A 22,704-nucleotide genomic window follows, 5' to 3' on the forward strand; every position below is an offset into this window, starting at 1 on the left:
TACAGTACATTTGGGCTCTGTTCGATTACTTTGAAGATGTATCCAACCTTTCTTCCTCGAGGTTTACATCTTCATATATAATGTCAATCAATGGTGCACACACGAATCGGTTTGAAAGCAGAAAGGTGAAAGTAAGGTTTCAACATATATCTCTCGCAGGTCTGTGATTGCGCCAACTAATGTATGGTTTGCTCAAAAGGAAGGACATTAAACGTTTTTCATTGGAGCCTGCTGAAAGCTTCTTCACGCCTACTTTACAGAAACTCGCTGTCTGCCTCAGCTTTCTGGTGGTCCATGCAAGGTAACGTAATGCTACTGTGAATTGGGACGCACCCTGTTCTTTGTTTATGTCTAGCTAGCTAGCGGTAAAGTAGGTTACTATTATAACGTTAGTTAGCAATGCATGTCGCCGAAACCTGTCCGTTTTTATTGAAATGTGTGTGACCCTACCAAGTATAACGATGTCACTTAATATTCAGCCAACAATTCAGTTCAGTCATTTCTTATTGCTACAGTAACTCATTTATTATGCTGACGTTAGCCTAGCCTACGAAGGCTAATCCTGTGTTAAACTATGCCCTCATCTTGGCAGCTGTGCTAATAATGACGTGTTTTTCATCTGTAGGTACACAATGTCCACCTCTGATCCAGTGGTTAGTGCTGCAGGTTCGGTGGTATCGGACCCTCAACACTCTCAGAAACTTCTCAAGGCCCTTCGCTCCTTATGGATAGAACAATGCTTCCAAGACGCAGTGTTAGTACTGGAAGGGGAAAAGATTCCAGTCCAGAAAAACATTTTGGCTGCGGCTAGTCCATATATCAGGTAATCACTATGGCTTTAGACATGCCATGGATTAAAAAAACATGTTGACAGGGCTAGTTATGTAACATTGTTTCCCAGCTGTCAAGGGTGTGTCCCACTCTGTGCTTGCAGACTGTCAGTGCCCTTTCCAGTCATTCTGATACAGTATTCTGACATCCCATAGAACAAAGCTGAACTACAACCCTCCAAAGGAAGATGGATCCATGTACACCATTGAGCTCCAGGGAATCTCTGTCACTATCATGAAGCAGATCTTGGACTACATCTTTAGTGGGGAGGTAAGCAGTATGCACATCTGTAGTAGGCCTACAGTAAAGTGAAAACAAGTGGGATGGGTCAGATTACTTAAAACTGACCAGTACATGTGATTCTTATACCGGTTTTTAAATTGCCAGTACTGATATTGTCCAGTAGGTTATTTGCCTAACTCTTGAGAGAATCCATATTCATATCTGTTTTAGAACTGTATAATATTCAAAAACATATTATGATACCTAGAACAATCCTAATGTTATACTTCTCCTTCCATCCCGCTCCTTGTTGTCTGTGTGTAGATCAGTCTGAGTGAGGACACCATTCAGGACATGGTCCAGGCCGCTGACCTGCTGCTCTTGACAGACCTGAAGTCCCTGTGCTGCCAGTTCCTGGAGAGCTGCATTGCTGCAGAGAACTGCATTGGGATCCGGCTTTTCTCTCTACATTACTGCCTGCACCATGTTCACCATGCTGCCACAGACTTCCTTCAGACACATTTCTGTGATGTGGCCGTCACGGAGGAGTTCAGGGAGTTACCTCCAGACCGGCTGTGCGAGATCCTGTCGATGGACAAGCTCAACGTGGGCAATGAGAAGCATGTCCTGGAGGCTGTGGTGCGCTGGCTTGGCCATGACCTGGAGGAACGGAGGGTGAGGGCCTGTTCTACTGCTAGGGTAGTGGTGGTCCTGCCCTTATTTCTGTCTGTTTGTATTTTTTTTATTTAACTAGACAAGTCAGTTAAGAACAAATTCTTATTTACAATAAAGGCCTACCTTGGCCAAACCCAGACGACGCTGGGCCAATTGTGCGCCGCCCTATGGGACTCCCAATCACGTCCGGATGTGATACAGCCGGATGTGATACAGACGTCTGCCTAAAGCATGGCTGTAGAATTACTACAATTATGGTCGAAGACTACTAAATAATTTGAAGGAACGTGTTTTTCGCACACAATTTGCCTATGCATTACTATTGGCCTTTCAGCTTTTTCAGCTTTCAGCCTTTCAGCTTTCTGTGTGTCCCCCCCCCCCTTCCAGGTGCACATGAAAGAGGTGATGTCATCGGTGTGGATCCAGGGGCTGGACCAGGGTTACCTGAGGGAGCAGATGTTAGGAGAGCCCTTGATGAGGGAGGTGATCCGGGAGTACTGCAACGCTCCACTGGGGGGCGCAACACTGCAGGGCGAGGCTCTTCTAGCCGCCTTCAAACCTCGTGGCTACTCGGAGTGCATTGTCACTGTAGGGGGGGAGGAGAGAGTGTGAGTATCTTCTAAGTCTCTTACTCTGGGATGATGTCCAGACATAAATGTCTATGCTGTTGAATGTGTACAGTGCCTTCAGAAAGTATTAATACCCCTTAACTTATTTCACATTTTGTTGTGTTACAGCCTGAATTCAAAATGGATAACTTTTTTTTTTCTCTCACCCATCTACACACAATACCCCATAATAATGACAAAGTGAAAACATGTTTTTAGAAATGTTAGCAAATTCATGGTAAATGAATACAGAAATATCTTATTTACATAAGTATTCACACCCCTGAGTCAATCGTTTTTAGAAGCACCTTCGGCAGCGATTACAGCTGTGAGTCTTTCTGGGTAAGTCTCTAAGAGCTTTCCACACCTGGATTGCCATTATTCTTTATCAACATTCTTTAAGCTCTGTCAAATTCATCTCCCAGTGTCTGCTGGAAAGCAGACTGAACCAGGTTTTCCTCTAGGATTCTGCCCGTGCTTAGGTCCATTCCGTTTCTTTTTTATCCTGATTAACTCCCCAGTCCTTAACAATTATAAGCATACTCATAACATGATGCAGCCATCACTATGCTTGTACATATGGAGAGTGGTACTCATAACACTTTGTTTTCAGGGGAAAAAGTGAATTGCTTTGCTATATTATTTGCAGTGTTATTTTAGTGATGCATGTTTTGGAATATTTGTATTCTGTACAGGCATCTTCTTTTCACTCTGTCAATTAGGTTAGTATTGTGGAGTAACTACAATGTTGTTGATCCATCCTCTGTTTTTTCCTTTCACAGCCATTAAACTCTGTAACTGTTTTAAAGTCACCATTGGTATCATGGTGAAATCCCTGAGTGGTTTCCTTCCCCTCCGCCAACTGAGGTGGGAAGGATGCCTGTATCTTTGTAGTGAGTGGATGTATTGATCCACCATGTAAAGTGTAATTAATAACTTCACAATGCTCAAAGGGATATTCAATGTCTTCTTTTTATTTATCTACCAATGGGTGCATTGGAAAAGCTTCCTTGTCTGTCACTTGTTAAGAACATTTTTACTCCTGAACTTATTTAGGCTTGCCATAACATAGGGGGTTGAAATTTCAGCTTCCCATTTTAAATTAATTTATAAAAGTTTCCAAAAACATCATCATACTTTGACATTATGGGGTATTGTGTGTAGGACAGTGACAAAAAATCTAAATGTAATCAATTTTAAATTCAGGCTGTAACACAACGAAATGTGGAAAAAGTCAAGGGTGTAAATATTTTCTGAAGGCACTGTATATGAATCATACAATGTGGTCATAACACATTGATTCTCTTTGTGCACGTGCTTGATAGATAAACAGTTTGTAATGGAAATTCATGCAAAACATTCACATAACTGCAAGTTCTGCAAGTTATGACAAGCAAGAAGAGAATGTATTAAGGACAGGAAGGGGAAAAACTGAGAATAGTGTGTGGTTGATCTACAGATAGAGCACATAGAGATTGAGGAGACTCTAGACAAGTAAGTAAAGTTGAAGGGGTGTTCTGGTGACACATAGACAGAGGATGAGGTTAGAGAAGGAGCCAGTGTGTCAGAGATAAAAACCAACAGGACTGACCACAATTGACGTCCTGTTATCTGGTTCCTGTTTAGAACGAGGAAGCCGTCAGCCATGGTACGCTGCATGTGTCCACTCTATGACCCAAACCGCCAGCTGTGGATCGAGCTGGAACCAATGAGCATTGGGCGAATAGGGCATGGGGTGCTGGCAGCAGGTTGGTATTGGATCCAGACCCACTTTTACTGTTACATATGCACATACAGTGCAGTCTTCATGGCAGCTAATGATTAGTTGATAGCTCCAGCCAATTCTCATGTAAGGCAAACCCAACCTCGTCTTAGTAATCAACAATGGATTAACCCCATTCTTTGTCCTCTCAGAGGGCCATCTCTTTGTGATGGGTGGCATGGATGAAACCAAGACAGTCCTGAGCAGTGGAGAGAAATATGACCCAAACACAAACACTTGGACCCCCATTCCTTCCATGAAACAGGTATTCTACAGTACTACTCCACACAAAATTAAAAACTGCAATGTTTTTTTCTTTGCAATCCTTTCAACAGCACCATTCAACCCGCTTGTTTCATAGACATTTCAAGTGGTATCATCTGAAGTTCTAACTTTATTTAACTAGGCAAGTCAGTGAAGAACAAATTCTTATTTTCAATGACTGCCTAGGAACAGTGGGTTAACTGCCTGTTCAGGGGCAGAATGACAGATTTGTACTTTGTCAGCTCAGGGATTTGAACTTGCAACCTTTCGGTTACTCCAACGCTCTAACCACTAGGCTACCCTGCCGCCCCAACTTCAATTGGTTATGTAGACAAACACATTTTTTTTCTACTGAACTAAAGTGATTATTGTGGTATGTACATACATTACACTTTATTTAATCTATCAAATGTTCCATCTATCCATTTTACTTGTATACTCCCACTGGTAGCCATTTTTTGTTTTGTTCTTCTCTACCCTCCTAAAGTGTGTTGTAGTTCCAAGTGATGTCACCAGGGGTCAATGTTTCTCAGTATTATTGAGGCTTCTGCCATTTGCTTGCTCAGGCGAGGCAGAACTTTGGTGTTGCAGAGCTGGATGGGATGATCTATGTGTTGGGAGGAGAGGAAGAGGACATGGAGCTCCTGACTGTGGAGGTGTTCGACCCTCACTACAACACCTGGACCACCCAAACCAGCATGACCATGGTCCGCAAGGTGTGACATGACATGAACATTTCCGGCTTCCAACTGAAATGTATAACAAACACATTCACAAATTGCATCCTCTCCAAATCTCTCACCACTTGCCCAATGATCTCTCCTCTCCTCAGGTTGGCTGCTATGCCACCATGAAAAAGAAGATCTATGCCATGGGTGGTGGGTCATATGGAAAGCTGTACGACTCAGTAGAATCTTATGACCCAAAGACCCAGCAGTGGACTGCAATCTGCCCTTTGAAAGAGAGAAGGTACATAGTAAAGTCAGTAGTTTGAATATGAATATACATTATATGCAGTGGGGTTCGAAATTGAAACCCTTGATAAAAATGTGAAAAAATGACTATATAAAATAAGTACTGAGCTATATTATATGCAAAAAAAAGCATTTTATACTAATACAATTGCTCAGAGAAATGTATTTTGTTTAACAAGTAATATAGTTTTTTCTCTCCCATTTTCAATTACTTTCAATATCTCACTTTGTGAGGATAACAGCACTGACCCTTTTTCTAAAATGTTTTATGAGTTAGAGAACACATTGGGAGGATCATTGACCATTCCTCCATACAGAATCCTTCCAGATCCTTGATGTCCTTCGTCAACTGGTATGCATGGTCAAAAAGCTCAATTTTCATGTCATCCAACAAATGTAAATGCCTGGAGTTTGCTAAACGACATTGACACTTGGATTGGAACCAGTGCTTTGGTCAGATGCCATGAAAATAGAGCTCTTTGGCCACGCACACTAGTGGTGGGTTTGGCGTCGAGATGAGAATGCACGAGCAGAAAAGAACCCCATACCTACTGTAAAATATGGTGGTGGATCTTTGATGCTTTAGCATGTAAATCTTGGTGGGGGGGAAAAAAACATTAAGTGGGCTGCATGCCAGCAAAGCCACTAAACACTAAACAATACATTAACTGTACAAACTATGGCATAAGGGGACAACGAGCGGATAAGAGGCAATCAGTAATTTCGATTAAGACATTAATGAGGGAGCTAGGACGGATGTAGTCAATATAACTATTTGTTCAGCACTTTTGAAATGTACAGTGACAGAATTCAGAACATGGGCTGCTCTTACAGTATTCTCTCTGTACACCAAGTCAGAACCGTAGGATAAATAAAGGGGGCCTATAAGCAGACAATGAAAGCTCTTACAATATTCAATGATTGCATTTCTCAAAAACAGGTCATATGTGCACCACCAAGTCATAACAGTAGACAAAATTAGGAGGTGAAAATAGACCAAATTATTAGGGTGAGGCACATGGGCTACTAACAGCTTACTACACAACATACTCTTAGTATTACTTTCTTAGCTACAGTATACATATCTCCCTGGCATATTACATAATTTATGCAGCAACATACAGGACATTTATTGACTCACCTTGTTGTGCTGTGCTCACTTGAACAGGAAGGTGGCGCGGCCGTCCTTGGTGGACAAATTTTGTCATCAAACTCTGTCATTAGTCTGCCATTCTCTGGATTTATGGTGCTTTCAAGACAACTGGGAACTCAAAGAAAGAAAAACAAAAGTTGAATCATGACGATGTCAGTGATCTTCAGGTTGTTGCTATAGAAAAAGGCTTGAGTTCCCGATTTACAATTCCAAGTTGGATGAAATTTCAAAACGTATTTTCCCAGTCTTAGCTAGTTTTTCCCGAGTTCCCAGTTGTCTTGAACTTCCTAAAGTCAGATTTTGCAGTTCAGAGTTAACAGTTGTTTTGAGCGTGGCACAAATCATGATGACTGCTAGCTAAGATTGTGTAAGTATGTATGATGTTGACATGATCAGTCCAATCAAAGCTACTGTAGATGTGATTTGACATCATTTTATCTGTGGCCAAAGACATTGAGCCTTCTTGGATGGGCACTTCTAATGCAGCACCCAAGGGGCTAGAATTTTCGATGTCTACCCTTAGACTTGGCTCTGACGTAGTGTCCCCATGAGTGACAGAACACTGAGCCAATCACGGCGCAATGCTCCGTATTTTCTGCTGGCTTGCCCCACCAACACCAAAAGCACTGAGCTAGGCTGAAACACCTGCATTTTGGAGCTGCCTTACTCAAGAAAACAAAAAAGAGACCATGTTTGTATGCGGCTTAACTAACTCAATGATGTATATATATTTTTTACATTGTTTGCAAACTGATATGTGACACGTATTAATGGGTCTCTGCCCCACCTGCCCTGAATGATGCGTTGCCACTGGCTCAAAGTGTTTCCATTGCATTTTCAACTCTACCGGTAGTTTTGTTGCAGAAATGGTTGCGTTAAATAGCAAATATGCCTAGTCTGGTCTTGGCATGTGCGCTCTAGCCAACAGCTCACAGATACAGTGGGGGTAAGCTTGTCTACATGATGAGATTATGGATAAGTGCAAAAACGTTTTTATTTGCCAAAATGGCAGTCAAGCATCATTCATCATGCCACCAGAATGAGATCCTCAACATTTATTGGAAAGGAGCATCAAGTTCATATCATGCACTTTCACCACCCTGTGAAGTTCATATTAACTTATTTCATCTGTAGCCTAATTTAAACTGCATGGTTTCCCGAGTCGTAGTGGGAGGAGCACACACCATATCATCGCGTGACTACAACATCACATCGGTATGACGGTTATTATATCACTATTTACGCTTGGTTTCCATCACCATTTCTCACATTTATTTTACAGACCAAAAAATCTCATATTGTTGAACGAACAAATTATCTGTCTGCATCTATGAAACTGTACTGAAACTTCCTGTTTCCATCACAGCTGTCATAATTTTCTTTTATATGGTATAACTTTACTCGTATAAAAACTGTAGATGGAAACGTGGTTAGTAAGGTATTTAATTGTTACCCAGAAATTGTTTGATATTGATATAGAAATATCTGCATTGGGCCTTTTTTTAAGGGCAACGGCATCATTAACTTTACCCAGTACCAGGATATTTTAGCCAAAAACCTGGTTGTCTCTGCCAGGATGCTGAAACTTGGCTGCAAATGGATCTTCCAGCAAGAATATTACCCCAAGTATACATACAAATCCACAAAGAAATTGTTAATTGGCCACAAGATCAACATTTTGCAATGGCCATCTGTCTCCGGACTTGAAACCCATTGAAAACCTGTGGTTTGAATTGAAGAGGGCAGTCCATAAGTACAGAGGAAGGATATCAAGGATCTGGAAGGATTCTGTATGGAGGAATAGTCTAAGATCCCTTCCAATGTGTTCTACCACTCATAAAATATTTTACAAAAGGGCTCAGTGCTGTTATCCTCGCAAGGTGAAAACGGGAGTCAATAATTTTGACCCCTACCTTTTTGAGACTCATTATTGCTAATCTTTATCAAGGGTGTTAATTTATGACCCCACTGTGTGTGTATATACACTGCTCAAAAAAATAAAGGGAACACTTAAACAACACAATGTAACTCCAAGTCAATCACACCTCTGTGAAATCAAACTGTCCACTTAGGAAGCAACACTGATTGACAATAAATTTCACATGCTGTTGTGCAAATGGAATAGACAACAGGTGGAAATTATAGGCAATTTGCAAGACACCCCCAATAAAGGAGTGGTTCTGCAGGTGGGGACCACAGACCACTTCTCAGTTCCTATGCTTCCTGGCTGATGTTTTGGTCACTTTTGAATGCTGGCGGTGCTTTCACTCTAGTGGTAGCATGAGACAGAGTCTACAACCCACACAAGTGGCTCAGGTAGTGCAGCTCATCCAGGATGGCACATCAATGCGAGCTGTGGCAAGAAGGTTTGCTGTGTCTGTCAGCGTAGTGTCCAGAGCATGGAGGCGTTACCAGGACACAGGCCAGTACATCAGGAGACGTGGAGGAGGCCGTAGGAGGGCAACAACCCAGCAGCAGGACCGCTACCTCCGCCTTTGTGCAAGGAGGAGCAGGTGGAGCACTGCCAGAGCCCTGCAAAATGACCTCCAGCAGGCCACAAATGTGCATGTGTCTGCTCAAACGGTCAGAAACAGACTCTATGAGGGCCCGACGTCCACAGGTGGGGGTTGTGCTTACAGCCCAACACCGTGCAGGAGTTTTGGCATTTGGAGAGAACACCAAGATTGGCAAATTCGCCACTGGCGCCCTGTGCTCTTCACAGATGAAAGCAGGTTCACACTGAGCACGTGACAGACGTGACAGAGTCTGGAGACGCTGTGGAGAACGTTCTGCTGCCTGCAACATCCTCCAGCATGACCGGTTTAACAGTGGGTCAGTCATGGTGTGGGGTGGCATTTCTTTGGGTGGCCGCACAGCCCTCCATGTGCTCGCCAGAGGTAGCCTGACTGCCATTAGGTACCGAGATGAGATCCTCAGACCCCTTGTGAGACCATATGCTGGTGCGATTGGCCCTGGGTTCCTCCTAATGCAAGACAATGCTAGACCTCATGTGGTTGGAGTGTGTCAGCAGTTCCTGCAAGAGGAAGGCATTGATGCTATGGACTGACCCGCCCGTTCCCCAGACCTGAATCCAATTGAGCACATCTGGGACATCATGTCTCGCTCCATCCACCAACGCCACGTTGCACCACAGACTGTCCAGGAGTTGGCGGATGCTTTAGTCCAGGTCTGGGAGGAGATCCCTCAGGAGACCATCCGCCACCTCATCAGGAGCATGCCCAGGCGTTGTAGGGAGGTCATACAGGCACGTGGAGGCCACACACACTACTGAGCCTCATTTTGACTTGTTTTAAGGACATTACATCAAAGTTGGATCAGCCTGTAGTGTGGTTTTCCACTTTAATTTTGAGTGTGACTCCAAATCCAGACCTCCATGGGTTGATAAATTGGATTTCCATTGATCATTTTTGTGTGATTTTGTTGTCAGCATATTCAACTATGTAAAGAAAAAAGTATTTAATAAGATTATTTCTTTCATTCAGATCTCGTATGTGTTGTTTAAGTGTTCCCTTTATTTTTTTGAGCAGTGTGTATATATATATATATACACCACATATTGCTCAAAAAAATAAAGGGAACACTAAAATAACACATCCTAGATCTGAATGAATGAAATAATCTTATTAAATACTTTTTTCTTTACATAGTTGAATGTGCTGACAACAAAATCACACAAAAATAATCAATGGAAATCCAATTTATCAACCCATGGAGGTCTGGTTTTGGAGTCACACTCAAAATTAAAGTGGAAAACCACACTACAGGCTGATCCAACTTTGATGTAATGTCCTTAAAACAAGTCAAAAGGAGGCTCAGTAGTGTGTGTGTGGCCTCCACGTGCCTGTATGACCTCCCTACAACGCCTGGGCATGCTCCTGATGAGGTGGCGGATGGTCTCCTGAGGGATCTCCTCCCAGACCTGGACTAAAGCATCCGCCAACTCCTGGACAGTCTGTGGTGCAACGTGGCGTTGGTGGATGGAGCGAGACATGATGTCCCAGATGTGCTCAATTGGATTCAGGTCTGGGGAACGGGCGGGCCAGTCCATAGCATCAATGCCTTCCTCTTGCAGGAACTGCTGACACACTCCAGCCACCTGAGGTCTAGCATTGTCTTGCATTAGGAGGAAGCCAGGGCCAACCACACCAGCATATGGTCTCACAAGGGGTCTGAGGATCTCATCTCGGTGCCTAACGGCAGTCAGGCTACCTCTGGCGAGCACATGGAGGGTTGTGCGGCCCCCCAAATAAATACCACCCCACACCATGACTGACCCACCGCCACCAAACCGGTCATGCTGGAGGATGTTGCAGGCAGCAGAACGTTCTCCACGGCGTCTCCAGACTCTGTCACGTCTGTCACATGTGCTCAGTGTGAACCTGCTTTCATCTGTGAAGAGCACAGGGCGCCAGTGGCGAATTTGCCAATCTTGGTGTTCTCTGGCAAATGCCAAACGTGCTGCACGGTGTTGGGCTGTAAGCACAACCCCCACCTGTGGCCGTCGCACCCTCATACCACCCTCATGGAGTCTGTTTCTGACCGTTTGAGCAGACACATGCACATTTGTGGCCTGCTGGAGGTCATTTTGCAGGGCTCTGGCAGTGCTCCACCTGCTCCTCCTTGCACAAAGGTGGAGGTAGCGGTCCTGCTGCTGGGTTGTTGCCCTCCTACGGCCTCCTCCACGTCTCCTGATGTACTGGCCTGTCTCCTGGTAGCGCCTCCATGCTCTGGACACTACGCTGACAGACACAGCAAACCTTCTTGCCACAGCTCGCATTAATGTGCCATCCTGGATGAGCTGCACAACCTGAGCCACTTGTGTGGGTTGTAGACTCCGTCTCATGCTACCACTAGAGTGAAAGCACCGCCAGCATTCAAAAGTTACCAAAACATCAGCCAGGAAGCATAGGAACTGAGAAGTGGTCTGTGGTCACCACCTGCACAACCACGCCTTTATTGGGGGTGTCTTGCTAATTGCCTATAATTGCCACCTGTTGTCTATTCCATTTGCACAACAGCATGTGAAATTTATTGTCAATCAGTGTTGCTTCTTAAGTGGACAGTTTGATTTCACAGAAGTGTGATTGACTTGGAGTTACATTGTGTTGTTTTAAGTGTTCCCTTTATTTTTTTGAACAGTGTATTTTACCTGTCAGATGTCAGGTTTTACTTTAGAAATGATTCAACTTTATTGTCCACATTTAGATGGAAAATAGCCTTTGGCTTCACCTCTCAAGTAACACATTTATACATTGTAATACAGTTTTTTTTATTGCTTTTGAACTATTTTCTAAACTCTTAGTACGAAACTCCAAACTGGTAAAACTTGTAACGCAGCCGTTCTTACATTCAAAACCTTTCATTGTGTATTCATTTTGTTTGTAGACATCTTTCACCACACAACCATTGATCCAAAATATTAGTTTACTGTGAAATATAATGAGTACATTGGTTTAATCACCAAAACACAACATAATGATATCTTCTCAATTTAGTTATTTTAACAACCAGTTAATCCAATAGCAAAACATGTAATGTAGTATGCTACAGTCCTGTAAATTACAGTACATTACACTGTTTTCACATTAGGCAATACACTTGCACTACTGAACATCAAATTTCCATCATCTCTATCCTATGTGTGATCGAAGGTGTGATCATCTTTCACAATTTTTATTTAACCTTTATTTAACCAGGAAGGGCTCATTTGAGATTTAAAATCTCTTTTTCAAGAGCGTCCTGGCCAAGATAGGCAGCACCAAGTCATTAAAAAAAATTACAGACAAACAACATGAAAAACTACAAATAATCTTGTAAAAACCATAGAATTCACAAGAGTATGACAAAATCAAAAACAGCAAATTAAAAACATTGACAGGTCAGGGACTCTCTCAAGATCATTCATCAGTGATTTAAAAATACCAATCGGGACAAGTTCTTCCAGTTTAAAAGTATTTTGTAAGGTGTTCCAAGACAATGGCGCAGAGGTCATAAAAGCCCTTTTACCAAATTCAGTTCGGACATTTGGAACAGTTAGCAGGATAAAGTCCAGGGAACGAAGGGAGTACCCACCACATTTCGGAACAATAAAAGTGCCCAAATAAAAAGGTAGTAAACCCCAAATGGGTTTGTAAATAAAAGAATACCAGAGACTGAGCCTACGAGTGACTAGAGAAGGCCAGCCAACCCTGGTATACAAAGTGCAGTGGTGCGTAAGGGTTTTGCAGTTTAAAATAAATCTCTTTGTGCCATGGTAAAGGGTGTCAATTGATCTCAAACACTGAGCGGAAACATACATATATAAAATATCCCCATAATCTAGTAGAGGCATAAATGTAGCTGATACTAATCTCCTTCTGGCTTCAAAAGAAAAACAGGCCTTATTCCCAAAATAAAATCCCAATTTCAGCTTCCATTTTTTTTGTAAGTTGTTGAATATGCAATTTAAAAGAGGCCGTCATCAATTAAAATTCCAAGATATTTATATGAGGTTACAGTCTCAATCTCATTGCCCTGAAAGGTAATAATAGGTGAAAAGTTCAGAGGTCTATTTCTTGCTTTAGAAAACACCATTAGTTTAGTTTTGTTGAGGATACGCTTCAATTGACACAAGGTATGTTGAACAGTATAAAAAGCAGTTTGCAAGTTCTGGAAAGCTTTTGTAAGAGACAAGGCACAACAGTAAATAACAGTATCATCAGCATAAAAATAAAGTTGTGCATTTTGGACAATTTTGTCTAAATTATTTATATAAATAGTGAATAAGAGAGGACCAAGTACAGAGCCTTGGGGCACACCATTACAGACAGACAATTTAACAGACATGAGCCCATCAAATTGAGTGCACTATCAGACAGATAGGTAGCAAACCATGCAACTGCATGCTCCGAAAGACCTACACTCGACAATCTCTGCCTTAGTATAGCATGATAAACTGTATCAAAAGCCTTAGAGAGATCAATAAAAGTGAGACACAGTGCTGTTTTTTTGTCAAGGGCTTCAGTGATATCATTTAAAACCTTCATGGCTGCTGTGCTATGCTTCTTCCTGAAGCCCGATTGGTACATTGATAAAATAGAGTTAGTAAATAAAAACTATTTTAGCTGTTCACTCACAAGGGTTTCAAGTATTTTCACCAGGGGTGACAGCTTTGAGATTGGCCTATAATTATTTAAAAGAGTTTGATCTCCCCCTTTTAAAAGTGGTAGGACAAATGCTGATTTCCAGATCTTTGGAATTTCATTACATTCCAGGGTTAGACTGATATGTAAGTGGTTCAGCTATGAAATCAGCTGCCAGATTTAAAAAGCAGGGATCCAGAAGATCAGGACCTGCAGGCTTTCTCTGATCTAAGGATTTCAGGGCTTTATGTACCAAATGCACTGAGAATGGCAAAAAGCAATAATCAATGTAATCAAATTAAAGAATGCAATGTAAACAATGTAATCAAATTAAAGAAACATCATGTTTAGCAGGCACTAGTTTGCAGCAAGCCTGTCTTGAGCAATTGGCCAAAGGTTCTCATCGAAATTGCAGTAAATATCCTCATTGTTCATGCACCTGAGGAAAACCCTTTTGGCATGGCGAGTCCAAGCCTGACATACACTGTAGGTCTGGATTGAAATCATTCCATGCCTCGTCCATGGCCTTTTGGATACATGTTTACAGTATAGGGGATGCATTTCTTTCTTGTTTTGGACTTTCTGGATTATTTGATATTGTAGTGACCTAGAAACACAAGCATTTCGCTGCAGCAACACCTGCTAATCTGTGTACACAAACCAATACACTTTGATTTGTTACATACGGTACATCTCTGATCTTGTCAGATATGATTTTACTTCACAGTAAGTTTACAATAGTCATCATAGTAGTACATTCGAGTATATGTCGTACTTTTTATGTTTATACTTTACAGACATACAGAACTATTCAAAGGTTTGGACAGACCTACTCATTCCAGGGTTTTTCTTTATTTTTACAATTTTTTTTGGTAAAATGATAGTGAAGACAAACTATGAAATAACACATATTTAATCATGTAGTAACCAAAAAAGTGTTTAAACAAATCAAAATATATTTTAGATTCTTCAAAGTAGCCACGCTTTGCCCAGATGACAGCTTTGCACATTCTTGGCATTCTCTCATCCAGCTTCATGAGGTAGTTATCTGGAATGCATTTCAATTAACATGTGTGCCTTGTTAATTTGTGGAATTTCTTTCCTTAATGCGTTTGAGCCAATCAGTTGTGCTGTGACAAGGTAGGGGTGGTATACAGAAGGTAGCCCTATTTGGTGAAAGACCAAGTCCATATTATGGCAAGAACAGCTCAAATAAGCAAAGAGAAATGACAGTCCATCATTACTTTAAGACATAAAGGTCAGTCAGTCCGGAAAATTTAAAGAACTTTGAACGTTTCTTTAATCGGCCTTCCCTGTAGCTCAGTAGGTAGAGCATGGTGTTTGCAACGCCAGGGTTGTGGGTTCGATTCCCACGGGGGGCCAGCACAGAAAAACAAAAATGTATGAAATGTATGCATTCACTACTGTAAGTCGCTCTGGATAAGAGCGTCTGCTAAATGACTAAAATGTAAATGTAAAATTGCAGTCGCAAAAACCATCAAGCGTATGATGAAACTGGCTTTCAGGAAAGACCCCGAGTTACCTCTGCTGCAGAGGATAAGTTCATTAGAGTTAACTGCACCTCAGATTGCAGCCCAAATAAAGGCTTCACGGAGTTCAAGTAACAGACACATCTCAACATCAACTGTTGAATCAGAACTGTTGAATTCAGACTGTGTGAATCAGGCATTCATGGTCGAATTGCTGAAACCACTACTAAAGGACACCAATAATAATAAGAAGAGACTTGCTTGGGCCAAGAAACACAAGCAATGGATATTAGACCGGTGGAAATCTGTCCTTTTGGTCTGATGAGTCAAAATTTGATATTTTTGGTTCCAACCGCCATGTTTTTGTGAGACGCAGAGAAGATGAACGGATGATATCGGCATGTCTGGTTCCCACTATGAAGCAAGGAGGAGGTGTGGGGGTGCTATTCTAGTGACACTGTCTGTGATTTATTTAGAATTCAAGGCACGCACACTTCACCAGCATTCTGCAGCGATACGCCATTCCATCTGCTTTGCGCTTAGTGGGACTATCATTTGTTTTTCAACAGGACAATGACCTAACACACCTCCAGGCAGTGGAAGGGCTGCATCAGATGACCTGGCCTCAACAATCAACTGACCTCAAACCAATTGAGATGGATATAGATGAGTTTGACCGCAGAGTGAAGGAAAAGCAGCCAACAGGTGCTCAGCATATGTGGGAACGCCTTCAAGACTCTTGGAAAAGCATTCCAGGTGAAGCTGGTTGAGAGAATGCCAAGAGTGTGCAAAGCTGTCATCAAGGCAAAGGGTGGCTAATTTGAAGAATCTCAAATGTAAAATATATTTTGATTTGTTTAACACCTTTTTTGCTTACTAAATGATTCTGTCGTGTCTTTGGCATCATTAAAACTGAAGACATATTTATCAAATAACTCTAATTATTATTATGCGATTAACCTGATTAATCATGTAACTGTAATTAACTATGAAGTCGGGGGGGGGGGGGGGGTCAACTGAGGAGACACTACAGAGTTGAATATTATAACAATTGAAATGCTAATCCTTTGCACATGAACGCTCACTCATTCGGGAACAATTGCAATCAATATATATTTACGCTCAGTGTGTCGTCGGGATCTCTGTTGAAAAGTTTGTTTCTGTTGGAGAGTCTGTCCGCCCTCTCTCTCTGTCGTGGTTAGACTGGGTAGTTCAGAGTGACATTCATTAATGTCGTTATAGAATAGATGTGTTCGGCGGTTGTCGGTCTTCGCGTTCAATGATACCGAATTCCTAGCTGCAGACTAGTAATTAATATCAAAGACTTGTTCTTATTCTGTCGGTATCGATAGTTTAAGAGTTTAACCACGTGGTATGGTTAAAAGTTCAGCAAGAGGTAAGCTGGTCTCCAACCTTTAGCCATCTCGTAATTGAGGTACGCTCGGTCTGGTGATATAAAACCCCCACCTTGGTTTTCTTCGGGACATAGAAAAAGGCTGTCTCATGACACCAGGTCCTGTCTGTGTCCCTGGGGGCGGTCCTCTGATTTAGTTAAGACTCCAAAGGGAATTGGAGTTTCGTTCATTAACCTGTTGAGGACAGACGTTCCGCTAGCGGAACCCCGTTCCGCCTGCGGAACCCCTAGCCAACAGCCAATGGTATCGCACGGCGCGAAATACAAAACCAACTAAAATACCACAATTCAATTTTCTCAAACAATCAACTATTTTACACCATTTTAAAGATAAGACTCTCGTTAATCTAACCACATTGTCTGATTTCAAAAAGGCTTTACAGCGAAAGCAAAACATTATATTATGTTAGGAGAGTACATAGACACAAATAATCACACAGCCATTTTCCAAGCAAGCATATATGTCACATAAATCAAAACCACAGCTAAAATCAAAACCACAGCTAAATGCAGCACTAACCTTTGATAATCTTCATCAGATGACACTCCTAGGACATTATGTTATACAATACATGCATGTTTTGTTCAATCAAGTTCATATTTATATCAAAAACCAGCTTTTTACATTAGCATGTGATGTTCAGAACTAGCATACCCACCGAAAACTTCCGGTGAATTTACTAAATTACTCATGATAAACGTTGACAAAATACATAACAATTATTTTAAGAATTATAGATACTGAACTCCTTTATGCAATCGCTATGTCCGATTTTAAAATAGCTTTTCGGCGAAAGCACATTTTGCAATATTCTGAGTACATAGCTCGACCATCACGGCTAGCTATTTTGACATCCGCCAGCTTCGGGGTCACCTAAACTCAGAATTACTATTAGAAAAATTGGATTACCTTTGCTGTTCTTCGTCAGAATGCACTCCCAGGGCTTCTACTTCAACAACAAATGTTGTTTTCGTTCCAAATAATCCATAGTTATCCTAATACCTCCGTTTTGTTCGTGCGTTCAGGTCACTATCCGAAGGGTAACGTGCGAGCGCATTTCGTGACAATTTTTTTTTTAAATATTCCATTACCGTACTTTAGAAGCATGTCAAACGTTGTTTAAAATCAATTTTTATGCTATTTTTCTCGTAAAATAGCGATAATATTCCAACCGGGCGACGTTGTATTCATTCAAAGACTGAAAGAAAAAAATGGAGAAGTCTCGTGAACGCGCATCTCCAGTCTCACTGTCCCCGACAGCAGACACCCCATTCCACTTTCTGGCGGCTTTAGAGAGCCAATGGAAGCCTTAGAAAGTGTCACGTTACAGCACAGATGCTGTAATGTCGATAGAGATGCAACAGAAGGACAACAAATTGTCAGACAGGGCACTTCCTGTATGGAATCTTCTCAGGTTTTGGCCTGCCATATGAGTTCTGTTATACTCACAGACACCATTCAAACAGTTTTAGAAACTTTAGAGTGTTTTCTATCCAAATCTACTAATTATATGCATATTCTAGTTTCTGGGCAGAAGTAGTAACCAGATTAAATCGGGTAAGTTTTTTATCCGGCCGTGAAAATACTGCCCCCTATCCCAAAGAAGTTAAACAGTCCAAAATCACATTACACAAATTCACAAACAGTTCCATCCTTATTCATTAATTTTATACAACCATTTAGATGTAAGTCTCATACCTGAGACTCTTCTATAAACATGATTATGGTAATGTGGCCGTATTGTCTCTTGTGAGTTTCACAAAATTGTACCAAACGGACCAGTTCGTTGCTGGATTCTTCACCGATCTTTTATACCTTCTCCAGAACATAAATGTCGTTCGGTTCTCCAGTTCTGTGAGGTGGAATAACTCCTTTGTTCTCTCTATACTGGGGCCATGAGGAGAGGGTCTCCTCGTAGGAATTTACGACCGCTCTTCCAGAGCCTAGTGTCAGAAGTATAGCGGTCGGGGGATGGTGCTCGCAGTGTCCAAAGAGGGCAACGTCATGACAATTCCATATGTGTATTTCATAGATTTGATGTCTTCACTATTAGTCTACAATGTAGAAAATAGTAAAAATAAAGAAACTGATACTGACTGATACTGTTCATTTTCATGAATACATTTTTGCCGCATAGAAAGCGGTAACAGTGCACCAAGTCTGGAACCAACAGGACTCTGAACAACTTCTAACCCCCCGAAGCCATAAGATTTCTAAACAACATTGCTAAATATCTAATCAAATTGCTACTCGGACCTCCTGCGTTGACCCTTTTTTTGCACTAACTCTCTTGCACTAACTAACTCTATGCACCCACACTGGACTTTACCCACACTAGACTTTACCCACACAGGACTTTACCCACACACTCATACATACTGACACCACAACACACACACTTTCACACTCACCACATACGCTGCTACAACTGTCTATTATCTATCCTGTTGTCTAGTCACTTTACCGCTACCTATATGTACAGTACGTAGCTACTTAAATTACCTTGTACCCCTGTATATCGACTCGGTACTGGTACTCCTTGTATACTGATTGAACAAAACATTAGGAACATCTGCTCTTTCCAGCACATAGACTGACCAAGTGAAAGCTATTATCCCTTATTGATGTCACTTGTTAAATCCACTTCAATCACTGTAGATGAAGGGGAGGAGACAGGTTAATTAAAGACGGGTTTTTACGCCTTGAGACAATTGAGACATGGATTATGTATGTGGGCCATTCAGAGGGTGAATGGGCAAGACAAAAATGTAAGTGCCTTTGAACAGGGTATGTTAGTAGGTGCCAGGCGCACCGGTTTGAGTGTGTCAGGAACTGCAACGCTGCTGGGTTTTTCATGCTCAGCAGTTTCCTGTGTGTATCAAGAATAGTCCACCACCTAAAGGACATCCAGCCAACCTGACAACTGTGGGAAGCATTGGAGTCAACATGGGCCAGCATCCCTGTAGAATGCTTTTGACACCAGAGTCCATGCTCCGACGAATTGAGGCTGTTCTGAGGGCAAAAGGGGCTTCAACTCAATATTAGGAAGGTGTTTCTGTTTTGTACACTCAGTGTATATAACCACGTTATTTTTTACTCTGTATATAGCCATGGTATTTTTACTCGTCATTTTTATTATTCACTGTGTATTTATTCCTCGTGTTACTTTATTTTTTTATTCGATTTTCTATCTTATCTTTAACTCTGCATTGTTGGAAAAGGACCCGTAAGTAAACATTTTCACCTGTTGTCTACGAAGCATGTGACAAATAACATTTTATTTGAACTAAGAGTTGTGAAGCAGTTCCACATACTTTAAAAAATTGTACCAAAGTGATTAATAAACTAACAGTGAACAATTGCATGCACTTATTATACTGACTATATATTAGGTTAGATTACATAACTGCATTCTGTCTATTGTATTTCCACCCAAGAGGTCGAGAATAAGGTCAGAAGCATAGCTGCGTCCCCAGATGAACTCGTATTTTTAAAGTAGAATTTTCATCCCTTCAAAGACCACAGAAGATGAATGTTACACAAAGTCTCCTGTGGTGGATTTGTTTAGTGTTGGTGTTCTTAATGCTTTTGATGAGTGACCCCTGACCTGATGTTACGGTGGGGATGTCTCTGCCTGCAGGTTTGGCTCAGTGGCGTGTGGTGTGGGTCAGGAGCTCTATGTGTTTGGAGGCGTGAGGAGCCGTGACTCAGACAACCCAGAATCCAGCCCCATGACCACCTGCAAGTCCGAGTTTTTCCATGATGAGATGAAAAGGTCAATAATAGGGCTTACTTTGATCAAATACGTCCTTGTTTTCATTCATGCTTTAGCCAGAACGATTATAGACTGGGTGTATCCTTGTTACCTAAAGACGAAGAGACCTTATATTTACTGTGTTTGTAGATTATCAACATCTTTCAATCGTTTTTTTTTTTTTTTTTTGCCCAACCACACTGTGTCCAGATGGATATACCTGGACGACCAGAATCTCTGTGTTCAGACCAGTTCCTCCTTTGTGTATGGAGCTGTCCCCATTGGAGTCAGCATTTATGTGGTGGGAGACCTAGACACTGGTGAGTTAAAGGCTGTGCCAATAGAATGTAAATATTATGATATGTTATGTAATGGACTCCTGAAGCATATTACAACAACTTGGCAAGTATTCGCAAATACAAGTTACTGTATGTGTGTACTGTGTGTATACATTCTCTAAAGGGGGCTGTGTGTGTGTGTACAGCTGGCAATCCCCTGAGGGCAATATCAATATATATTTTCCTCCCTCTGTGTAGGTACAACCTATGACTATGTGAGGGAATTCCGTCGCAGCTCGGGGACGTGGCACCGCACCAAGCCCATGCTGACATCTGATCTGTGCAAGACGGGCTGTGCAGCCCTGCGCATCGCTAACTGCAAACTGTTCCGTCTGCAGCTGAAGCAGGGCCTGTTTAGACACAGGGTCCCATCATCATAGAAAGCACCTAAAGGAGTGGCATTGTCTCCACACTCATCTTTTGGCTATGGGCACAGCAATGGGAGAAGAATGGAGGTTGAAGAAGGGAACCTCCAATGGGGATGTTTGGAGTATTTGTCTGCATATTTTGCTGGCTTTCTTAGGGTTCATTGGGGTATTATTGTATGAGCTTGAAGAGGGATCACTTTTTAAACATGGCCTTATTTCATTGCAATTTAACAGTGGGAATGATTTGTAAATAGATTTTACTGACATTCCCCATTTGCTTTTTATGTTTACTACATTTTTGCTGCTGCTTGGTGGGTTTTAGAGAATGTAACACTAATTTTAAGGGGTGAAGAGGAAGAATTACATTTTAGCAGACACGCTTATCCAGAGCCACTTACAGGAGCAATTAGATTAAAGTGCCTTGTTCAAGGGCACATCTACAACTTTTTCACCTAGTCGGCTCAATAATTCAAACCAGCAACCTTTCACTTAACCGCTAGGCTACCTGCCGCCTAGTAGTACTGTCATTTGTAATCACCTAGCCTGCCATTTTTAAGGAAAATCTAGACCCATGTCTAACACTGTATTTTTTTTATTTGTATGAGTCAGTGAATGTCAACTAGAGATGCATAACTAGATTCACAAAAGGACAAATGCTGTTTTTGGCCTATGACAACTAGAGATACACAAGGAGACTTGTAAAATAACAGATGTGGTTTTAGTTGTTCCCTTAGCTAAGGGACTTGTGGCCTATAAAATAATCTTTACTCAAAATCTCAACTTAAAATAGACTCTTTTTAAATAGACAGTTTATAGTGCTTAATGCCAGAAGCTGGAGCATAGCACATATTGCAATGGTTACTGGTGATATACTGTATATACTGAGTGTATAAAACATTATGAACACCTGCTCTTTCCACAACATAGACTGACCAGGTGAAAGCTATGATCCCTTATTGATGTCACCTGTTAAATCCACTTAAATACGTGTAGATGAAGGGGAGGAGACAGGTTAAAGAAGGATTTTTTTTCAAGCTTTGAGACAGTTCAGACATGGATTGTGTATGTGTGCCATTCAGAGGGTGAATGGGCAAGACAAAGGATTTAAGTGCTTTTGAACAGGGTATGGTAGAAGGTGCCAGGCACACCAGTTTAAGTGGGTCGAGAACTGCAACGCTGCTGGCTTTTTCACACTCAACAGTTTCCAGGCCTATCAAGAATGGTCGACCACCGAAAGGACATCCAGCCAACTTGACACAACTGTGGGAAGCATTGGTGTCAACATGTGCCAGGGTCCCTGTGAAATGCTTTCGACACCTTGTAGTTCATGCCCCGACGAATTGAGGCTGTTCTGAGGGCAAAGGGGGGTGCAACTCAATATTAGGTGTTCCTAATGTTTTGTGCACTGTGTGTATATATAAACGGTACTGTATCCTAAGTGAAATCTCTTCATGACATAAATGTAAGGCTGAGTTAAGCTTTTTCCTGCAGTGCCATTGGTTTCTCTTCAACCAAGCACTCCAGGAACAGCGTGGGTCAGAAATAGATGTAGAGTTACTAGTGTCACTCTTAAAGTTGCTGCATGGTCAATCCAACATCTGCATTGGCCGTGCAGCTTTACAGTGACACGGTCTCTGTAGAAGTGCGGGAATTCATACTTCTTGCGCTTCGCAGAGCTGTTGTCAAGTACGTGACTTTGTTTATACAG

At 41.8% G+C, this 22,704-nt stretch overlaps 1 protein-coding gene across 5 annotated transcripts; it reads left to right on the forward strand.

The window, feature by feature from the left end:
• LOC106573688 (gigaxonin) lies at window positions 1-22,434 on the forward strand. Of its 5 annotated transcripts, none has more exons than XM_014148959.3 (12): window positions 1-301; window positions 626-823; window positions 987-1,101; window positions 1,378-1,728; window positions 2,116-2,336; window positions 3,963-4,084; window positions 4,251-4,363; window positions 4,929-5,078; window positions 5,195-5,331; window positions 20,177-20,311; window positions 20,501-20,610; window positions 20,827-22,434. In XM_014148959.3, exons 1-12 carry the CDS (start codon window positions 180-182, stop codon window positions 21,006-21,008), a joined length of 1,956 nt encoding a protein of 651 aa, XP_014004434.1. In that variant the 5' UTR covers window positions 1-179; the 3' UTR covers window positions 21,009-22,434. The 5 variants fall into 5 exon arrangements, with proteins under 5 accessions (XP_014004434.1, XP_014004437.1, XP_014004438.1 ...); XM_014148962.3 differs by lacking the exon at window positions 1-301 and adding an exon at window positions 306-436; XM_014148963.3 differs by lacking the exon at window positions 1-301 and adding an exon at window positions 306-365.
• The last annotated feature ends 270 nt before the right edge of the window (window positions 22,435-22,704 follow it).

Source organism: Salmo salar, chromosome 16, assembly GCF_965601325.2.
Source record: "Salmo salar chromosome 16, fSalSal1, whole genome shotgun sequence".
NCBI classification, from domain to species: Eukaryota; Metazoa; Chordata; class Actinopteri; order Salmoniformes; family Salmonidae; genus Salmo; species Salmo salar.

Bases quoted from the DNA above. Each gene is read 5' to 3' on its own strand.
- LOC106573688 (XM_014148959.3), top strand. From the start codon at position 180: ATGTATGGTTTGCTCAAAAGGAAGGACATTAAACGTTTTTCATTGGAG. The intron at 1,729-2,115 runs GTGAGGGCCTGT...CCCCCCTTCCAG, and splicing joins ATGACCTGGAGGAACGGAGG to GTGCACATGAAAGAGGTGAT. The intron at 20,312-20,500 runs GTCAATAATAGG...CACTGTGTCCAG, and splicing joins TTCCATGATGAGATGAAAAG to ATGGATATACCTGGACGACC.